Source organism: Apaloderma vittatum, unplaced genomic scaffold (assembly GCF_000703405.1).
Source record: "Apaloderma vittatum isolate BGI_N311 unplaced genomic scaffold, ASM70340v1 scaffold10884, whole genome shotgun sequence".
NCBI lineage: Eukaryota > Metazoa > Chordata > Aves > Trogoniformes > Trogonidae > Apaloderma > Apaloderma vittatum.
In genome coordinates, this window is record NW_009713229.1 from 9,530 (window position 1) to 31,364 (window position 21,835).

Below are 21,835 nucleotides of genomic sequence, written 5' to 3' on the forward strand. Positions count from 1 at the left end.
TCTTCAATTATATGGTCATACACATTCATTTTTCCCCCAAGTCACATTCATTGTTCAATCAGCAAGCTGGATTATGTTAGGAGAGTGAATTGGTATTTGATAGTGAATGAGACTTTTTTTTTCCAGAAATGTTATGAGGAGTGGAGAAAAAGAAAAGCCAGTACTTTGGAAAGTTGGGTGCCACTTTTATAGAATTGTATTCTGCCCCATTTTTTTGTCAGAAAGTTTTTGTGTACTTCCTCCTATACTAGCTCTTTAAGTGGTGTCTAACTTCATCTTCCTCATTTCATAGTTGCTCAAATGGGGGTCATATTTACATAAGTGAGCACTTGCAGCTGAAACGGTGGGAATTGTGGTCTGAAAAAAACAAAATGTGAAGTTGTCTGAGAAATTAGATTTCTGTCATCTCTTAAACACGAGAGCTACTGAAAATGGTGAAGCTTTTGAACCTCCAGAGACTTGTATGTGAGTTCCAGATGGAGAGTTATTTAATGCATGAGTGAGTGTAGGTGTCCTCAGACACCTTGACTTCTGGAAGCAATAAATAAACTGGGGCATATATGGTCCAGCTGTAGACTATGAAACTTAATATACATGAGTGTTATTGGGCATTCTCTTCCTATTATGGTCAGAGCAGTGTGCACGTATACAATCTGGACTGTGTGCTGATCAGTAAAGGTGAAACAGAAGACACGTATCACCTCATTCAGTGATCATTCTGTAAAGGTAATAAAGTGCTAGCATAAAATGTAGTGGTATATTTAAATGCTGAGTTACCAGGCAAATGCACAAGAAGGGGCAAATTGTGCCTGCAGTGGCTACTTAATTCTGGCATTTCTCAAATTTTGAGCACTATTTTTTTTTATGATAATAGTACTCTGATATAGCCTTATGAATGTAGTGAGCAGCATGTACCAAAATGATAAAATTTCCTCATGTTGTACAGGCTTTTATAGTTGAAATACTAACATTAACAAATATTGTTTTAAGTAATGGAAAGCGATTTGATAATGTAGTAATATTGTTAAGCTCATTCAGATTATGCATTTACCCTTTAGTCCTGTTTTTTTAAGGATCGTGTTCAGAAGAGTTTTCCCCATCCTATCGATAAGTGGGCAATAGCTGATGCCCAGTCTGCTATTGAGAAGAGGAAACGAAGAAATCCATTATCTCTCCCAGTAGAAAAGATCCATCCCTTATTAAAGGTAAGCAGTGATGTAACCTTGCTTTTAGAATGCAGTTAGAAGTTGACACCTTGGTTTCATGTGATGTCTGTATGCTGCCTGAAATGTAAACAAAAAAGATTAATATCTGTGTTTGTTAGTTAGTTTTATTTTAAAGTGTTCCAGCGCATATATTTCTTTTTCTCTTAAAGATCAGTTAATTCTCTATTGGACAAAAAAAGCCAATAAATTACTTGCTGTGAATTTGTTTGTTGTTGTTTCCTTTTGCGTGACCAAGAAAAAGCTCAAACTTCTGGAAATAACCCTAAATACTTAAGTAAGATTTTTGGGACCATTGTTGACTCTTGTCTCTTCCCAAGTTAATACAGCAGCATCTACATTGATAGTGTTTCATCTCCAAGTCCACAGACTAGTGTTTCTATTATGAAAATAGACTGTGGATATGTGGTGAATGTTTATTGAATAAAAACTTACTGGGGTTTAGTTTTAACTTATGATGTGTATTTCATCAACTGAGTAACAGTGGAACACTTTTTTTTTTTTTCAGGAAGTTCTAGGCTACAAAATTGACCACCAAGTGTCTGTTTACATAGTGGCAGTATTGGAATACATTTCTGCAGACATCTTAAAATTGGTTGGGAATTATGTACGGAATATAAGACATTATGAGATTACAAAACAAGATATCAAAGTGGCAATGTGTGCTGATAAGGTAAGCTTAAGTCTTGTTAACTCTCAGTTAACAAGAAGTTTAAGTTTTGAGATTACAATGTCTATTCCTTACTGAGTACATGGAATGTTGTATTTTTGAAAGAAGAAATTACTGCCATAAAATATGATTCCAGTAATAGAGCAAGGGTACTAAAAAACTAATTGAGCTTACAGAGCTGTTGCTTCTGCTTATTAATAGTTAAGTCTGTCTTTCTTTTGATATCACTTGCCTAACCTCAGCAATGTGTGAATGCTTTAAAAATTGTGAAGCAACACTAACTTAAATTTAGCGTTCCTAAGCTGTTATGGTGGAACATTATTTTAGTAGCTTGAAAAAAGTAGACTGAAATTAAGCTTGAGTGTTCTCCCAAAATAAATAAGACTGTTATTGCATTTAAAAAATAGTGTTTTGATGGTCCTGCTTTTTAAAATAAAAACATCTACCTGCATTAGCATCTGAGCCTATCCCTCCTTGGTGGTCCGTGTTTGTACCTGCAGGTAGTCTTTCTTGTAGCATTGGAAGATTCATTAGGTTCAGATAGGAATCACTTCTCCTTCCAGCAGTGATAGAGCAAGGTCCCCTGTCTGTCCTTCAGGTGCCTTTGCACTGTAGATTCTGTGGCCACCTCATTAGCATTTGAAGTTTTCAATTGTTTTTTTTGTTTTCTTAACAAAGCTTAAAGTTAAACCCTTTAAGGGATGAGATTTAAGAATCTGTAATCTCGCTGAAGTCTAAGGATTTTCAAATTTACCACTTCTTTTCAGTATTTTGTTCTGGTCTGTGTTAATCAGTATCTGTCCTGGTTTGACCTAAACAGAACCAATTCTGTTCAGTGTCAGTATCCTGGTTGGGATTGTCTCCGTGTTTCAATGAATGCACTTTTGTCATTCCTGCTTGCTTCTTTTCCATCCTACTTTCTTCACCTTTCTTTACTCTCTCAAGATATCTTGTGAAGTCTGGAAGAGTCAGGTACTTCTGAGTGAAGACAATCTTGGCCACTCTTGCTTTTGGGCATGTATATCTGCCTGGGTTATTAGGGCAGGATTTGAAGGTGGATGAATATTTGTTGTAGAATGGCAACAAGTGCTGTTACTGCTTGCTTCTTTGTATCATAGGAAAGGTGGTGAGCAGGTGGAGGAGCTGTAATGAAGTTCATTTAGGAACTAACATTGCATTACATTAAAGGAACTCTTTGACATGTACGCAGAAGAAACTTTTGAAAGGCTCTAAAGCAGGCCTGTTGGTTTATTGCCTCAGGAGAATGAGCTGTTGAAAGGTGCTCCCAAGGTGTCTTCTTTCCAGAAGAAATTTCATAGTATATTATGTTTATTCCCATAATGTGTTTTTCTTGTTTTCTTTGTGGCTTTTTGGTGGGTTGTTTTGGGATTTTTTTGTTTGGTTTTTTTTTGGTTGGTTGATTTTGGTTTTTTTGAAACAGAACAGCCAGAACAATTTTCTTGGCCCTGTGTGCCACTTTTTTTCTCAAGCACTTACACACTTGCTTTTGTGCTATCCATCCATCTGGAAAATTTTGACTTGTCTGCTAAAAACAAAGTCTGTTAAAGTGCAAGCTGTTTTTCTACTATCTGCTCATGCTTCTGATTTGCTCTAAATTCAATATCCAGGGTATAGTTATTTGTTTCTGTGAATTTCATTGGAGTGAGAGATGCACCTTGTTAATACAGCTTGGAATCTTGTAGCTCAGGTATGTGCTAGAACTGCATCTGTGAAGTAAAGTCATGAATGTTGGGGCCTCTCTGAATACCTATGTTATTCCAAGTAATTTCCTACAGTAGTGAGACTATAATGTCCCATTCCCCAGAATTAGTTAGGATTCTCCTTATAACCTGAGTTCAATGTACATTCACTTTTGAAAAGATGAATCACCTTCTGTTCTTAGAACTACAGAAGTCGTCAGTCTTAATGCAAAATGTCCATTGTTCTGCTTTCAGAGAAGTTTAAGACCAGGGTGTATAGCAGGGACCTTTGACTCACTAGGAGAAAGAACCTACTATGTGCCTATTTCCCTCCTCACTAGACCTGTATATTTTTGAGGAGTGTTAGGACGAGACCTGAGTGAAGACAGACTGTTCTAGGTAGGTGTGTTTCTTCCAATGTTCGAGTCTGATGAACTTACCAGACCATTCTTGAACTTGTAGATCTCCAAGTATTCTCTTGCAGAATAGTTCATATCGGTAGTCAACAGCTTGGTTAACTGACATGTCTTCTGGAGAAGTGCCTGTAACATGCTTTAAAGAAAGACGACTTTTACTGTAAATACCAGGATAAATGTCATATTTGTTTTGATTCATTAAAAAGTTTAATTCTTGAATTCCAGTTCATAATTATTTTGAAAAACACTTTTTCATTCTCTTCTCAGCCATTTTAGAAACTCTAGTTCATGTTTAATTGTTAGCCTTCACTCCTGTGATTCTTGGAGGAATATTTACAGCTTTGATTCTGCAGTCTTTCCTCAGTGATTGGTAATAGTCTCATCAGTCTTTGCAGTAACGGATGTTGGTTGTCATGGCTTCACCTCCATCCCTTATCTGTCTATCCCAGGACAAAGTCATCCTGTATGCTGAAATATGTCTTATACTGGCTTGTTAAAATTTGCTACATCATTGTAGATTGTTTGTGGACCGTCTAGGTTTTCCTTCTGCTAAAGATACTTCAAATTAGGATGCCTTTTACTAATTTGCAGTCAACTTACTAGCTTACCTTTATGATGTTCTTTGAGTATCGTTGGAAAAAACCAGAGTGATTTCTGTTTGTCATGTGCTAAATCATTGTAATAACTCCTGGCTCAGATGCCGTGTTTGGAAGAAGTGTTCAGTGATATGCCTTTCTTGAAGTTCAAATTAATTAATTGCTTGTATTTAGTAAGCCTTGCTTGGATATGAACTGGGACTTCTGATAAAGTTTTTAGAGGTCCTTTTGTCTATGTAGCTCTGCAATGTGACTGTAGCGGTTGCCCTTCCTTGAGGGTCCATTTGAACAGGAGAACTTCGGAATTAAGGACAGAAACCAGGCCACATAGAGTGTGTGGACACTTCAGTGTTTGCTGCAGATAAATTGCAGGGTTCTGAGCACGATCACATGTGACTTCCTATGAAAGGTGAAGCCAAAATGCACATGCTTTTTGACTTCAGATAATACAGTTTCTTCAGAAACTTAGATTATGCAGGTTAATTTGGAGTAATAGAATACAGCTAAATGCTAGAAGTGTCTGTATACCTCATAGACCCCTTAAAAATGTGATTGGTTTTAGGACTGCCTTCTTGGAGAGATGCCTAGATTAGTCTAAATTACTGGGAATTCTTCAGAAATTGCCACTGCAGATAATGATTTGCAAATTCGTAGCAAAGAGTAATGCTTGTGTAACGCTCAGCCAACTGCAGAATGATGGTACATGAATCTGAGTGCTGATCAGTCTGATTTCATGCAAATAGGAGATTTCCTTAACTGGAAACTTACTGGTAGATTTTGAAAAGAAGCTTTTTCTCACTATGTGGATATACCTCTCTGCTACCTAGGTGTTAATGGATATGTTCCATCAAGATGTAGAAGATTTAAGTGCACTAACTTTATCTGATGAGGAACCCTCGACCTCAGGGGAGCAAACCTATTATGACCTAGTGAAGTCATTTATGGCAGAGGTTCGGCAATATATAAGGGAACTAAATCTTATTATCAGAGTTTTTAGAGAGCCATATGCTTCCAACTCCAAACTCTTTTCATCTCATGTAAGTATTGTGCAAACCACGAAAAAAAAACCAACAAAAAAACCCCTACTATAGTATTTATAAGTCTAGATGAACACTTCTAGAACTTTATTGTCCAGTTTAACATATCAATAATAGAGGAAGCACTTGTTGCATTCTGAAATGGAAACAGTAAAGAAACAATCATGGGCAAGCATGGGTTCTGTGGAACTGTTGAAGAAGCCACCCAGTTTACTGTTCTTTGCCATGTTTGAATCGCTGTAAAATTCAATATATTTATACACATATATAGTAATTACTTTAAAAATAAATTCTATAGTAGTGAATAAATTACACAGAACAGATTGCCCAGAAAGGTTATGGAGCCCCCATCCCTGTAGATGTTCAGGGGGCTCTGAGCAACCTGATCTAGTTAAAGATGTCCCTGCTCACTGCAGGGAGGTTAGACTAAATGACCTCTAAAGGTTCCTTCCAACCCAATGCATTCTATGATACAGGAACTATATAATATATTATAAAATGGTGTTCTGTTTAAGGAAGTGCTTGACTTTCATAGCAGTAGTTTTGCACGTAACATTCTTCCTCTTAGAAATTAAGTCCAAGTCCCTGCTGATTGTTTCTTCTGTTGTTTATTTGCAGGATGTGGAAAATATATTTAGTCGTATATCGGACATTCATGAACTTAGTGTGAAGTTACTGGGTCATATAGAAGACACTGTTGAAATGACAGATGAGGGTAGTCCTCATCCACTAGTAGGGAGCTGTTTTGAAGATATGGCAGAGGTAAGAAAATAGTTGCACTGGGGTTTTTTTGCTATTCATATGTATTTTAGTGATTTGCACTTAAATGCTAAATGCATGTCTGTTCCAGCTGCCTTTGTTTACGTTGACATCTCTTCTTCCAGCCCCACCATTGTAAATAGACCTGCAATTTGAGAACGCTTTTACCATTTTAGTCTCTAAACCTCAGTTTTTATAGGACTGTTTAAACTTTGGACTAGAGCACAAGGGGTGAAAAAAAAACGCAAGTCACCTGTGATAAGACTGACAGAAATTGAGGTACCTTGTAGGTCAGGACTGCTGTGGAAAGAAAGTGGAACAAGGGCTTCTTTGCCAACAGACTTGCTAAGCTGGTGAGGATAGCTTTTGAACTGGGTTCATTAGGGATGGAGACCAAAGCTTGCAGGTTGGAGAGTTCAGAGGAGAAGGGAACATGCATAACCAAAAGCATGACAACAAAGACTTTTGCAGCTTCCTACTGAGGCGAGATAACCAGACTCATCTGAAGTGTCTGTTTTTCTAGGGTGCATGTGCTCATGTTACAAATAGGAGGATCTGTGAGTCTATGTACAGTTGCTGAGCTGTCACATGACTGGAATTAGTGATATGGCAGAAACGGTTGCATGATGGAGGTCTGTAGGAATGAATACAGGCACTCAAGAAGGATCAGTGAGGAAGATGAGGCCAGGAGGCTTAACAAATGCATGGAGCTGTGTGATGGAATGAATGATGCGCTGGTTGAATGCTTAAGCATCAGGTGTGTGAGCAGGGTGTGATCATGCTTCTCATGTAAAGGCTGCCCAGTTGACAAGTGTCTGAAGCAAGTAGGAGTCATCTCCTTATTACAGGTGCTGCACTTGACCTCTTTCTTGTCAACAAGCAAGAACTGGCAGGAACATCATGTCAGACTTGGCCAGAAGTGGTAGAGATGGTACAGTTTAAGGTCTGAAGAAAAGCACAGGAGATAAGCAGACTGAAGACCCTGGACTTTGGGAGAATAGACTTAACTGGTTCATGGAACTGGGAGGCAAGATCACATTGGTGGCTTAAGGGTAGAAAGAGCTCAGAAGACCTGGTTTATTTGCAAAGGCAGCATGTTGTTTTCAAAGGCACTGTGTTCAAAGCATAAGGAATATGTATTCTTAGTCCCTGAGAAAAAGGGTAGGTGTACCAGGAGGCAAGGGAAAGCATTGTTTGGAGTCTCCTGTTTAAACAATCTTGAGCCCCCCACTACAAGAAAGAAATTGAGGTGCTGGAGCATATCCAAAGAAGTGCAACAAAGCTGGTGAAGGGTCGAGAGCACAAATCTTACAGGGAATGGCTGAGGAAACTGGAGTTGGTTAATCTGGAGATAAGGAGGCTCGAGGAGGCTTTATTGCTTTCTACAACTACCTGAAAGGAGGTCGTAGCAAGATGAGCTTTGGTCTCTTCTCACAAGTAACAAGAGATAGGACAAAAGAAAAAAGCCTTGAATTGCACTGGAGCAGTTTAAATTGGATATTAAGAAAAATTTCTTCATGTAAAGGACTGTTAAGCTTTGGAAGATGCTGCCCAGAGAAATGATTGAGTTGCCATCCCTGGAGATATTTAAAAGCTACATTAATGTGGTGGTTAGGGGCATGCTTTAGTGGTGCGTCTGGACTTGCTAGGTTAATGACTGGACTTGGTGTGAAGTCTATGATCTTAAGGGTCTTTTCCAACCTAAATGATTCTGTCATTCAAAAGAAACACAGGCTTCCCAGGAGGAATGTAGAGCATTGTGTCGACAGGTGGAAATGATATTAAGAGGGCTGCAGCTCAGCTGAAGTTAAACTTGGTGAGGAGTGTGAAGCAAAGCAAGAAAAACTCGTCTAAGTAAAATAACACAGAAAAAAGATGGTAGAAAACCATAGGTATCTTGCTCTTGGCATGAGAGACCCTGTGGGAGAGGACATGGAATGGACTTGAGGTACTCAAGTCTCCTCCTTTGGCTTATCCTTTACTGCTAAGGTATGCTTCTAGGTTTCCCAGTTAGGCCTGCTACTAAAGGTTGAAGGAGATAGGTGAAAGACAAAGATCAAGTTAGGGGTTGTTGGTCTAAGGTGAGTATATGTAAGTCTATGGAGCAGGAATTCTTGAAATGTAGTGGTGAGTTGTGGAGGTCTTCAGTGACTGGAGATCAAATGTTAATGCTTAATCTCTAAAAGATTAGGAGGATCCTGGAAACTAGAAGCAGGTCAGCCTCTCCTCAGTCCCTGAAAAGATTAGAAAATGTTTCTGGAATTCACATCCAGCCATATGAAGGACTAGCAGGTGATTGACAACAGCCAGTACAGATTTCTGAAGGACAAACTGTACCTGCCCAACTTAGAGTCATATAATCGTGGAATTGTTTAGGTTGGAAAAGACCCTTGCCAGGTCCACCACTAAATCACGTCTTTAAGCACCACATCTACACATCTTTTAAAAACCTCCAGGGATGGTGAGTCAACCAGCTACCTAAGCAGCCTCTTCCAATGCTTCACAACCCTTTAGGTGAAGGAATTTTTCCTAATAACCATTTTAAATCTCCCCATGCAACTCGAGGCCTTTTCCTCTTGTCCTATCCCTTGTTGCATGGGAAAAGAGACTGACATCCACCCTGCTACAACCTCCTTTCAGGTAGTTGTAGTGTGAGAAGGTCTCCTGTGAGTTTTCTTTTCTCCAGACTAAATAACCCCAGTTCCCCAAACTACTTCTTGTAAGACATGCTCTCATCTCTTCACCAGCTTTGTTGCCCATCACTGGACATACTCCAGCACCTCAGTGTCTTTCTTGTTGTGAGGGGCCCAAAACTGGACACAGGATTTGAGATGTGGCCTCACCAGTGCCAAGTACAGGAGGACAGTCACTTCCCTAGTCCTGCTGACTGCACCATTCCTGATACAAGTCAGGATGCTGTTGGCCTTGGCCACCTGGAAACACAACTGGCTCCTGTTCAGCAGCCTATCAACCAACTAACACTCCCAGATCCTTTCCTGCTATGAGCATCTTTCCAGCCACTCTTCCCTAAGCCTGTAGTGCTGTCTGGGGTTGGTGTGACCCAAGTGCAGGACCTGGCACTCTGCCTTGTTGAACCTCATAAAATTGGCCTTGACCCATTGATCCAGCTTGTCCAAGTCCCTCTGTAGAGCACTCCTGCTCTCAAGCAGATCAACACTCCTGCCCAGCTTTGTGTTTCTCGTGAGCTGACTGAGGGTGCACTTGATCCCCTCATCTAGGTTATTGATAAAGATATTAAACAGAACTGGCACCAATACTGAGCCCTGAGGACATTGCTTGTGACCAGCCACTAAGTGGATTTTACTGCATTCACCACCACTCTGGCCATGGCCATCCAGGCAGTTTTTCATACACCAAAGAGTATGCCCATCCAGGCCATACGCAACCAACACCTTGATTGCTTGTAAGAGGAGATGGCTGTCTTCATGATCAAAGGCAATAGTGGTTAATATACCTTTTCTGAACTCAAGTGAGGCTTTCAGCAGTCTCACGTAGTATCCTTATAGTCAGATTGGTGAGATGTAGACTACCTAGTTGAGTTTTAGAGTGGCTAAGAAAACTGACTGGACTGGCAGGCTTGAAGAACTGTCATTAGCAATACAAAGTCCATCTGGTGGCCAGTGTTTAGTGGCATTTCTCAGGGACTGATACTGTTTAATGTCTGTGTTGTGAGAGAACATTCTGCCTTATCGAGTTGGTAGGTGATGCCAAATTGGGCAGGGGGGGACATGCAGACACGGACACACACACATCAAACATGAAGTTCTGCACCTGGGACCAGACAACCCCAGGCAGTGGTCCAGCTGTCTGGCTGAGGCACAGTCTTCAACAGGGCTTGGAGATACTCAGGATTCAGCAGTGAAGGCTACCTGCCTACTGAGTTATATTAGAAGTGTAGCTGGCAGGTTGAGGCATCGTTTCTGTGTAGCACTTCAGACCACATCTACCATCCTGCGTCCAGTTTCGGTCTTACTACTAGCGTAAGATGTGCTTATATATAAGGGTTTCTATGGTGATTAAGGAGTTGACACCTACAATGTACAAAGAGGATTAAAAGTGCTGGGTTTATTCAGTCTTAGAGGTCTTATTGCTGTCTTCAGTTACCCAGAGGGATGGTGTAGAATAGACTGAGGCAGGCTCTTACTGGGGATTCACAGTATAGAGAACGGTGAGGTGAGAGCGAGCGTGTCAACAGTAAAGAGTAATCCTGATTAGATACTGGGGAAGAAAACATCTGCAGTGAGAACAAGTGAACATTGGAATAGGCCACCCAGAGAGGTTTTGGTGCCTCTGTTCTTGAAGGTACTTGGAACTCAACCATACGAGACCCAGATCAACTGCAGCTAGCTTTGCTGAATCTGGCTTTGGCCCTGAGGTGGGCCTTGCTTTGAACAGGGAATGGCACCAGGGATCTCTCCAGAGGTATCTTCAAGATTCAGTTGATCCATGAGTTGGTGCACGTAAAAGTATTGATTCTTCTCTATACGTGCTTTGGAAAAAGTATGCAGAAAAGCCTCTTCTATGTAGCACATCTCTTTACTTAAAGAAATACCAAGCTTCTATCGGTTTTGTAAAATTACTCTGTGTTTCTTCTTAGGAATTAGCATTTGATCCATATGAATCATATGCACAAGATATTTTGCGACCTGGTTTTCATGATCATTTTCTAAGTCAATTATCAAAGCCAGGAGCAGCGTTTTACTTACAGGTAACTTTCTTTTAAGTAAGCCATATTATTGATATTATTACTTTAATGACATTATATTCTTACTTCAGTATGTTTATTTTTTTAAGACTGAAACTTGTTTTGTTTCTAGTCAATAGGTGAAGGCTTTAAAGAAGCTGTTCAGTATGTTCTACCCAGGCTGCTCCTTGCCCCCGTTTACCACTGTCTTCATTATTTTGAACTGCTAAAAGTAAGAATATTGTGTGAATCTGATGGTTTTCTTTCTTAATTCTCAGTGTTGGATACAAGAGCTTTGTGTGTTTAGTTAGGTGTAATACCTTTTACTAAAATGTGAACAGTAAAACTGCTGTGATGAAAGAGAAGCAGGTTATATGCTCTGGTGTGTGCTATAAATAACTGAATATCAGCTTATAATTCCATGGAAGTTTTACAGCAACTAATGATTTGTGTTGAATAATCAAGTTTAATATTAATTTAGAATGCAGTAGAGATTAGGTACTCATATTCTTGGAATGATTGTTTCAACAGTGCTAAGAGATGATGGCAAATGGCTATATTACAGAAAACTTCCAAGGCTTTCTCAAGCTGTTGCTTTGTAAATTTAAAATCACAGTAAGATTTCCAGACAGACTGAATTTTGTTTTCATAGAAGTGTTGGTATTGCAGTGTACATCCCATGGTGGTTGTAAAGGTGATATTCTTCCTTCAAAGGGAAGGCTTGGTTGGTATATATACTTCTTGGGCTTTTTAATAATGAGGCCTCACATCAGGAGCATAACAGTAAAGACCGTAACATACACACATAAGGAAAATAGCTACAAAATTTGGGCCGATGTCGTGATTCAAGCCGACTGACTGGCAGGGAAAGCAAAGGAACCATGAGGTCGCTCTCTCGCTTGCTTCCCCTCTACCTGGAGTGAAGAGGAGAGCCCGGAAGGAGCAGTAGGCAGAGCCTAGTGGGCTTGAGATAAAAACATTTTGTTTTAATATGAAACATAAATGATAACAATAACAGCGAAATAACAGTAGTGTTTAACCAGATACAACGTGAGTAATATGTGACGCGGATGTCTCACCACCTGGAACGCAGCAACGCAGGGCCGAGCTCTCAGACAGAGAGGTGGAAAAGAGAGAGACCCCCACCCTGGCCAGCATCCTCTGTATACCCCGAGCATGACCTCATGATGGTATCCCCTTGGCCAGTGGCTAGTGTGGTTCAGCTACTCCGGCTATGCCCAGCTCCCAGCCTCCAGTGAAAATTAACCCTATCCTAGCTGAACCCAGTACAGGGGGGCATGTTTATCAGTTAGTATTGAATAATAATCTTTAAGGAGTATAGAGCATTTTGAGGAAAACTTTCCAAGTAGGATCTTCATTTGGACTTAATGGAAGGATAATGCTACAAACTTAATTATTTGGGGAAGTTTGGATCTTCTTTTGAAGAAATCTGGGTGTGTTTTTCTTGAATGTTTGGTTGTCTTGGGATAACCCAGTAGTTAGTTCATCTTTGAGTCTAAGTGTCTACAATTTTAACACCATTTTTACTGATTCAGATGTACACCAACACCTTTGGCACGTAGCTCATCTTGTATAACATGGTTTTTTAAAATTTTTTAATGTATGCTTGATGTGTTTGTCTAGTTCATGGATTTGATCTGACTTTTCAGACATATTTAACATATTAAGCATTTCCTTTCCTGACAGTCCATTGGAACCGAGGTATGATACAGCTTGTTTGTGTTTTATATGATAAATATCTGCACAGACATGGGATTTCTCTGCTTGTATTTTTATCACACAGTCTCACAATGCAGTATCTGGTGGCTTTGCCTACTTCCATGGGGTTGTCTTACATAACAGACAAAACATGAAGGATTAATGTTGTCTGGCACACAGGCATCCTGTGTTGCTTCTTACCATGGTTAATTTTAAAAAATGTGTACTTATGGAAATAGTGAGTAGCTCATGTTCTCCTTTTTTAGGGCAAACTGGAGTCTAAGCTAAGTTCACCTCCAGAAGATTATCAGTCTTTTTGCAGCTCCTCCTCTATGCTTTATTTCTCATTCATACTCTACACACATGCACTCCTTCCAACTTGTGTAAACTTGATACTGCTGGGTAGGATTGTTCTATATGTGATAACCTTCTAGGACTTCTTCCTGCTGTTAACTTACATTTTAGTATTGCTGGAATTATTTAGCCATATAATCCTGACAGTTTCACTGAGGTAAGGTTGTATTAAATTCTTTTGTATGGTAAGAGATCTTATTTAGTGATTGCAGGCATATCTAGGAATAATCGAGTTAAAAATGCTATGAAGATGAAGAGACAAAATGTTGGCAAAGTAGTATATGTAAAAAAACCACTTTATTTCTCTTGAATATACTTAAGGATAAAGGAATTAGCATTTTTCTTTGGCTACGTTGTGTAATCTTGCATACTTTATCTATTTAAAATGCATCTCAAAGTTATATTCTAACTATTCAGACTACAAAACAAAGTATATTTCTATCCACTGATGGTTATCCTGTTTAGAAATTAAAGCCCTCCTGAAGTTTGATAGGACACCAGGAACACGGAGATACATATTCTATTTTTAGCTGAAGCTTCTTACTGTAACTGGAAAACTAGCATATGACTAAGGGCTGTGTTTTCCTTCAACAGACCTGAAAGGCCCCAAACTTTGTATACGAAACTAACTATATGAAATAGCAGCTTTGTATGTGTCGAGGGTTAGGGCTGGGCCAGCCACTAACACCAGATTTGTGGGTGAGGGGGTGAGGGGCTCCCCCAGCCACTAACACAGACAGATGCTCTCCAACCCCCTCTTCCCCCCTAAATGGGAAGGAAAAGAGAATGAGGCAGAGAGACTTACGGGTTAGAGAAGAAAAACTAGAACAGCTTTAATGAAACAATAATAGAACTAATAGTGGAATGATAATAGTAAAGAAATACATACAACTATAGATAGTAGCCCAATATCAAACTTGCCTCCCTCTCCCAATAGCAATCACCACTGGTGCTGCAGAGCAGGAGGCACTGGGGAAACCCCAGGCTCAGCAGCAGCAGGAGCTGGACACAGGAGCTGGATTCGGGAACTCAGGATCCAGATCAAAAGCAGGAGATCAGATGGAGTCCTCCCTGGACACCAGCCATTGCAGAAAAAGGGACGCAACTCTTGTGATCACTCAATTTACACTAAATATGACATATATGGGATGGAATACTCTCGTTGGTCACCTGTCCTGTCTATTACCCGCCGGAGGTGCAACCTTTTACTTCCTTGTGACTCCTCTTTCTACCCGGCACCCCCAGTGTGGCACACAAGAGCCAACGGTGGCCTTGTTCACTGTAGGAATAAGTGTCAGCCAGAGCCTTTCTGCATCCCAGTCCCAGGCAGTAGCTGTAAACATGAGGTGTTATCACTTCCAGTAGCACACACTGTCTGCAGAAACATGCTGCTGACTTCAGAAAGTGCAGCCTTATAGAAGAGACTAAACTAGAAAGTAAAAATCACTAACAGAACTGGTTTTTTAGCTAAACCCAGGGCAGTATGAGAATTTTTTCTGCAAATTTGCGGATAATGTGAATGGACTTTTCCAAATTATAGAATCATAGAATTCTGGGAATGGAAATGTGGACTCTTAAGGGAAAGGTAGGGTGGTACAAATAATGCAGTTATTTATGATGTTGAGTGATTGAAGAAAGAAGTTCACAAGACTTCTCTAAATTGAATTAGGCACTGTTTCAGGTGCTATATATTTGTGTGCAGGTATGATACTCTTTCCTTTCTTTGAGTAAATAGATTACTTTAAAACTCATGTTTTTCCAGGTAAGAATGGCTCAAAGTATAGATAAACTTTGCTTAGAGAACAGGAGAGCTAGACACTTTTTTTTTTTTTTAAATATTTTTTCTTCAAAACCAAGTGTAGACTTGGCTCCATGACTTGGGAATGGAAAGATCTTGTATCTTAGCAAATCTCTTTAGCTGAAATCCTACCCATAGTGGTCTTAAATTCCCAGGGTGCTTTGATTTCACAGTAGCATCTAGTGTTCAAAGTTCAAACTTTCTTCTTAGATGATAAATAACTTGCCTGTCTTTACTGAGTAGCAATTCAGTTTAAGTAGAAATACACCTCAAACTTTGTCTTCCTCTTTCACTATTCTAATGTAACTTTAAAAAAAACCCCTGATTTGACAAGGTCTTCTAACCTGATTATATCAAATTTGTTATGTGTTGCTGGAGAAGGCACAGGGTGGTGAAATATTAGAAGCTGAGAACTAGAATATATTTAGACTGATCCTCTAAGTCTTTTGCTGTGTGTTGTGTTGGGCAACGCATCTCAAGCTTATTTTGGGCTTTGACTTCCCTTTGATTATCAGCCTTGTTTCAGTCATAATTGTGATCCAGAGTGTAACAAATTTAATGAAATTGGTTTGCAATCCCATCTGCAGCTGGTGTAACCCAGCCCAGGGTAGAGAAACACTGAGTCTTAATTAGTTGAACTTCAGCAGTCTGCAAAGTTTTTGTAATACCTGCAATTATCCATCACTATCTCAAAGCATTGGCTGTGTTGCCTGTATTTAGTACAGACACTGTAACAGGTTCTTTTGTCAATTCTTAATGTCTCCTTCAATTAATATTAAAAGCAGAAAATCACTGATTCAGACTAGCTATGAATTGTTTTAAGAAAGTATTTGCTTTGTGTCAGTAAAGACTTATATTTTCTGAAATCACTTTAACTGGTGTGCTTCTTTCCAAACACAGCAAGTTGTATTTAGAATACTGTTTTGAAATAAAAGCATAAATATTACTGTTTTCCAAGTATTTGTATATGTAATTTCAGGTGAGGACAACTTTTTTTACATCCCTTGGGGATAATGTGCAATTTTATGTCTCTGGCTTATCTGCTGGAGGAAATGTGGCTTGACCAAACTGTTGTGAGGTTGTGATAAGGACTGCAAAGTGTATTTGAGTGTTTCTTGGGAGAAAAAGCTGGAGTGATGTAAAATTTGGTCTCAAGTCTAAAAAGAGTTTTGCTAGAGTATGACAGTTATTCAGAATGTATTTTTTCTTTTTAGATGTGCTACTTGTTGATGGTTTTCCTGTGTGTTTGTATCAGATACATATATGTGCATGTGTATAACTGTATTTGTCAATGGCTTTTGTCATCTGTTATGGAGTTGTTGGGCCTGTATAGCTTTTTCTTTTTACACAAGATGTATCTGGGCTTTTGAGAAACATGTCTCTTTCCAGGGAATTTTCTAATACAAAGTAATTTCCTTGGAAAATATTTTTCTATTGTCCAGCTAAAATTGCTTTTCTGCAGAAGCTGGATAAAATCTAACAAAAGTAGGAGTAAAAAAATTCCTCCTTCCACTTTGCTTACAGTCCTCAGTTACACTCGAACTGTGTACTGTCAATCTGTTGCTGGACCAACAAATGCTGTGCTTTGATCCCGTGAGGCAGGGAGTAAGATGACACAGGGCCAGACTGTTCTTATCTAGAGGATGCCCTCCTTGAGGAGTCAAATGAAGCACTAACTGAACTCTGACTTTTGACTTCACTTACAGAATCACAGAATGTCAGAGTTTGGAAGGGACCTCTAGAGATTGTCAAGTCCAATGCCCTGCCAGAGCAGGATCCCCTAGGGCAGCCACACAGGAACACATCCAGGTGGGGTTTGAAAGTCTCTGGAGAAGGAGACTCCACAACCTCTCTGGGCAGCCTGTGCCAGGGCTCTGTCACCCTCATAGTGAAAGAGTTTTTCCTAATGTTTTTGTGGAACCTCCTGTGCTCCAGCTTGTACCCCTTGCCCCTTGTCCTATCATTGGACATCACTGAGAAAAACCTGGCTCCGTCCTCCTGACACTCACCCTTTACGTATTTGTAAACATTAATGAGGTCACCTCTCAGTCTGCTCTTCTTCAAGCTGAAGAAACACAGCTTCTTCAGCCTTTCCTCATAAGGGAGATGTGCCACTCCCTTCAGCATTTGTGTGGCTCTGCACTGGACTCTTTCAAGCAGTTCGCTTACGTGTTTAACTGTAGCATTCGAGAGTCCTGTTTTCTGATTTGCTTTCTAGGAATATCTGCAGGACAAATTCTCCACAGTACTGTGGGAATTAGGAGACCTGTACTGAGGCAGACTATTTGCTGGAGCTGGTGGTTTGATCCTGGTTTTCAGCGACTGCTGCTAATGATGGTAGATAGCTCTTTAGCTTATGCAACAGCAGTTTATGCTGAGTGCCAAAGGCCAGGCCCTTCATGGAAGTAGATGGGTGTTTTAGCAACTTGGACAAATCTTGATTTTTTTATTTTTTTTTTCCGCCTCTGAATAAAAGTTTTGACACAATCCATCAAGGATCAGGTGTTAAGAAGCTTATTGTAACTGAAATTCTAGGGGTTTTTTCTGACTGTGGCAGTCATGATATAGTCCCTGATAGACTTGTTTTGCTCTGTAGTCTTTTAATAGCGGTAGTATGTTCCCTGTCCTCCTGCCTCTGTTCCTATCACCTTCTATACAGAACAGTGGTCCTCTTGAAAAAGCTGCTCTTAACAGCAGTGGATGTCTGTGTTTTATTGTCAATACTTTGATATCTTCAGAAGTGGAAACCAATGGAAAGATGTAGGAAATCATGAACACCAGTAAAACAATAAGCTGCATTCATGGTTTCTGTAGAAAGAAGTTTTCTGTAGAAAGAAGTCTACAGATAAGGAATGACAAGCAAAAATCTTATTTCCTCTGCTGGTTTTTTTTTTCCTTGATCAACAGGGATCCTCTTAAAATCAACAGGGTCCTACAGTTGCTTCTCAGAATTGTCTCTGGAATTGTGAATTTATCTTGCGTAGCATTCAGAGAAAATCATATACCTGTATCCAAACATAGCTTACAGCCTTGCAAATTTGGCTGGCAAAAATCAGAGTTGAATTGTGTCAAAGCAGTGAAAATATGTTTTAGTCCACTTTGGAACTACAAAACAGAAAGGGAAGATATTTTCAAATTGAATTGTCTTTAGTATGATGGAAAATTTAGGGGAAGAAAATGGGAGACCTCAGTTACAAGTGTACAAGCACATAGGTAAATATTTTGTGATATTTCAAACACTGATCTGACTAAATGTTATCAATCATGAATTTTAAATTCTAATGTATTCTGCAGGTCTGCTAATAATGATGAGACAAACCAAACTGACAGTAAGAAAGAAGAGAATTTCAGAGCATGAAGGCTCTGGAAGGATCTGTGTGATCTTGTACGTTTGTTGCAGAAAGGTAATGAATCTGCTGTGGAAGAGACATCAGCATATAAAAAAAAAAAAAAAAAAAAAAACACCCAGAAATCCCAGTTGCAGAAACAGAGAGCAAAAATACCCTCTACCCTCTTTCCTGTTAAGCAGACACCACTTGAAATACTTAGTAGGCTGCAGTAGCACTTGAGCAGACCTCATCTGTAATAAAGTCTCCTGGCAGGCTATACCAATTCATGGGAGTGCTGGTGGCAAATTGGCCACATGAGAAACCTTTTAAGGAAAACTTTGAATTGTTGTATTGGTGAAACATCAACTGACTTGTATGTGATATATATTTCTGAATAGCTCTTCCTGACTTTTTCTCAGTGTCCATCCTGATTTGAAAAATGTTGCTTAGTTCTTATTTCTGAAGTAGATTTATTTTAATTTCATTCCCCTCTCTCCTCAAATAAGAGCATTTACTTTCAAGTAGTCAAAGTAGCAATTCCTTCAATTAACACATTTCTTCAGTTCGATTGTTTTCACTTTTTTGGGCTCGGGTGAAGTTTGAATGTAAATTTTCCATGTATCTTTGAGATCTATTTCAAGTCACATAGTCAAGCTGTGAAAGAACTGGGAAGCTTGTACTAAAAGTTGAAATGCTTCTTATCTTCCCCTGTTTTAATACTCGTACAGTGTGCTTTCCAGTGGACTAACTTTATTTTGCATTATATGTGATAAAACTTAATGTGAAATAAAAGATGAGGTCGTTTTAGCATCCATCTATTTTAAAAAGTATTTCAGGAGAATGCTGGGGTTTTTTTGTATCTAATTATCTGATATGTTGGTTGATATTTCACATTTGTGTAAGAATATATGATTTAATGTAAATTTTTTAAATGAAACTGAAAGCTTAGTTAAACTTGGAGTGGGGGGAAAAAAGTTTTTACCGTTATTTTAGTAACATTAAATTCTATTCTACTCAATGCAAATACCACTCCTGCTGTTATGTAAATCTAAATGAACAGTACATAAATGGGTGCATGTTATTACTGCACTGTGTTCAAGATTGTCTGAGTTTCTATGAAAACAAAATTTACTTTTGAAATTTCAGTGCATTAAAGCTATGTATGTATGTCCAGACATACGGTACATGGAGTTTTCTTTAAGCTTTTTAAACTGCAAGCTTTTTCTAGAAGTATGTTCCCTGCACTTGACCTCAGTTGCTGTTCCAGAAGACTTCTTGATGCTTTCTGAAAATTAGAGTTTCAGGATATGAGAGCACTTTTTTCCTAGCAAACTGCTCCTTTGGGCTGACTGTTTTATTTTTTGGAAGAATTACAAAAGGCCAGAAAAAGCTCTTGGGCAGCTCAGTGTTATTGAGCCAGCTTCCAGGACTGTTTTATGGCAAAATGAAGACCTGCCTGCCTGCATTTTTCAGAGGAGAAACCCTGTTCATTTTTATTCTTGATCGTAAAATAAGCACTTGTAGGATTGCCTTTCAGTAGGTAATCCGTTCTCAGAAACATTTTAAAGAAAATGTTGAGGCATTAAAACAGAAGCTGGAGTAACTGGTGTCAGTGCACTTCACGTTCTCGTGGATGTTGCTTATTTGTGCAGCATTTCCCTGCAGAGCAAAAAGCTAAGTCATACTACAGATAGGGCTTACTTTGCAAGCTATGCAAATGTTTTGTTGCCTCACTGTGGGCTTCAGAATGTCTGAAGAAATTACAGAGTGGGTTTTGAAGAAGTTTCTCTGAAGCAGCGCTATTTTGTGCTGCTTGGTGCGAGTGCTGTGGTGTACGGCTTCCACTTGTAACGTGGGACCAATTATGCCCTAAACCTTTCGGATTAAGTTTTTGAGAGGCATTAAGTATCATCATGGCCTACAATCAAGTAATCCTGAGTTTAGTTTAAGTTAAGCAGTTGTTATTTCCCTGCCTCCAATATACTTTTGTGAATAGAAGCTGATTTGTGATGTCTCCTCCCAGATGAAGTGGGGAACCTGCAGTTCACAAATTTCAGTGATGAGATTTACAATAATCTAGCAAGACAAAAGTTTTGATTGAGATGTAAGCCCCAAAGTACAAGATTTTCATCCATCATGACACCTACTTGTTATATATGCACATTCTCATCATAAGTATAAATGTATTTTCTGTCATTGTCTTTCTAGATAGATGCTTCTCTGACAGTGTAAAGAGGACTGCCGTAGTCTAATTTTGCACTACATGAGAAAGATTTCTCTTGTATGTGTTTGGAATTTCCTGGGTTTATAAATAGCTAATTCCTATGTTATGCAACAGGTGGAACAAAATACTTTGTCTTCTCCTTGGTATCTCTTCAGAGCTTTTCATGTAGAGTGTAGAGTACTTTTTTATTGGAAACTTCCCTTAGAAGTCTATTTTCCAAAATTATTTTTGTTGAGTGGCCAGGTTCCTGCATCTATAATACTGTGAATCATTATAATCATTACAAAACAATGTTTTCTCAAAAGGTAATTAAAAAACACAACAGCTACTACTGATGATCAGAAATCTACACCTTCATATAATCATACGGTATTCGTCACAGGACATTTAAAAAAAAACAAAGCACATGGCTATTTAGCGTCTACCTGAGTCATGCATTAGGGGGCACTGCACAGCTATGGAATAATCAGTGGGATTTGCATGTATTTCCAGTGACATCATTTTGTTTTCCATAACCTCCTCTTCCAAACTGTCCGAGGGTCATTTAAGAAGAAAGTCATTGCTGTAGATTAAGCTCAGTCCTGGCTAAAACTGTTTTTGGAGTATCGTTATTAGGCAATGCTAGTGTAAACTTGCAAATTTCTTCTCTATCTGTGAGGAAGTGTCTTAATAGTAGTTGACAGCACTGTCTGATTTGATTTTTTTGTTGGTGTTACACTTAAGGTGAAGCATATTTCTACATGCTATCAAAACGTTAAACCTGGAGATTAATTACACTTACTAGATTTTGATTTAGTTTTTATTTACAGCTGGAAATACGAGTTACTTCCAATGTATCCCAATGCAGAAATATTACTCTTAAAAAATTGCTTTCTCTCCAGCACTGTATACAAATGTGTCTTTTGCTTTTGGTTGAGGACTTTTATGTGAATACTAAAGGTTTTGCAACAGGAGAGAGATTGCTGTAAAAAGCATTTTGTAAACTCAGCACAGGGCCAGAATATTTTGCAGTAATGATTAATCTATACCAGTATGTTTCTGGAGAAAATGTATGAGGAGTGATTTTTTTTTTTTTCCCAGGTTTTAAGTGTTACATTGAGAAAATTCCTGATTATGTTATACAGGTTTATTTTTCTGTTTGTTTGGTTTAGTGCTCCCCTTATACATATCACCCTACACTTGAAGGGGTTTCTTTTGAGATTTTTTCCAAATGTCAAAAGTTTTCTTCTTTTGGGATATGGGCCATTTTTGTTCTGCCTTATGCTAGGCACCGTGCATTTGTGTTAGTCTGTCTGGAGCATTTAG

The 21,835-nt window shown here is 39.0% G+C and overlaps 1 protein-coding gene across 1 annotated transcript in view; it reads left to right on the forward strand.

Annotated features, from left to right (window-relative positions):
- The window catches only part of SOS1 (son of sevenless homolog 1 (Drosophila)), a gene marked incomplete at its 5' end in the record, with an annotated part of 44,188 nt that overhangs the window by 1,074 nt on the left and 21,279 nt on the right, over nt 1-21,835 (forward strand). The window contains 6 exons of the mRNA XM_009868294.1: nt 1,074-1,205; nt 1,732-1,896; nt 5,433-5,642; nt 6,261-6,404; nt 11,020-11,130; nt 11,240-11,338. Coding sequence (XP_009866596.1) covers nt 1,074-1,205; nt 1,732-1,896; nt 5,433-5,642; nt 6,261-6,404; nt 11,020-11,130; nt 11,240-11,338 — 861 coding nt within the window. The remainder of the gene's footprint in view (nt 1-1,073; nt 1,206-1,731; nt 1,897-5,432; nt 5,643-6,260; nt 6,405-11,019; nt 11,131-11,239; nt 11,339-21,835) is intronic.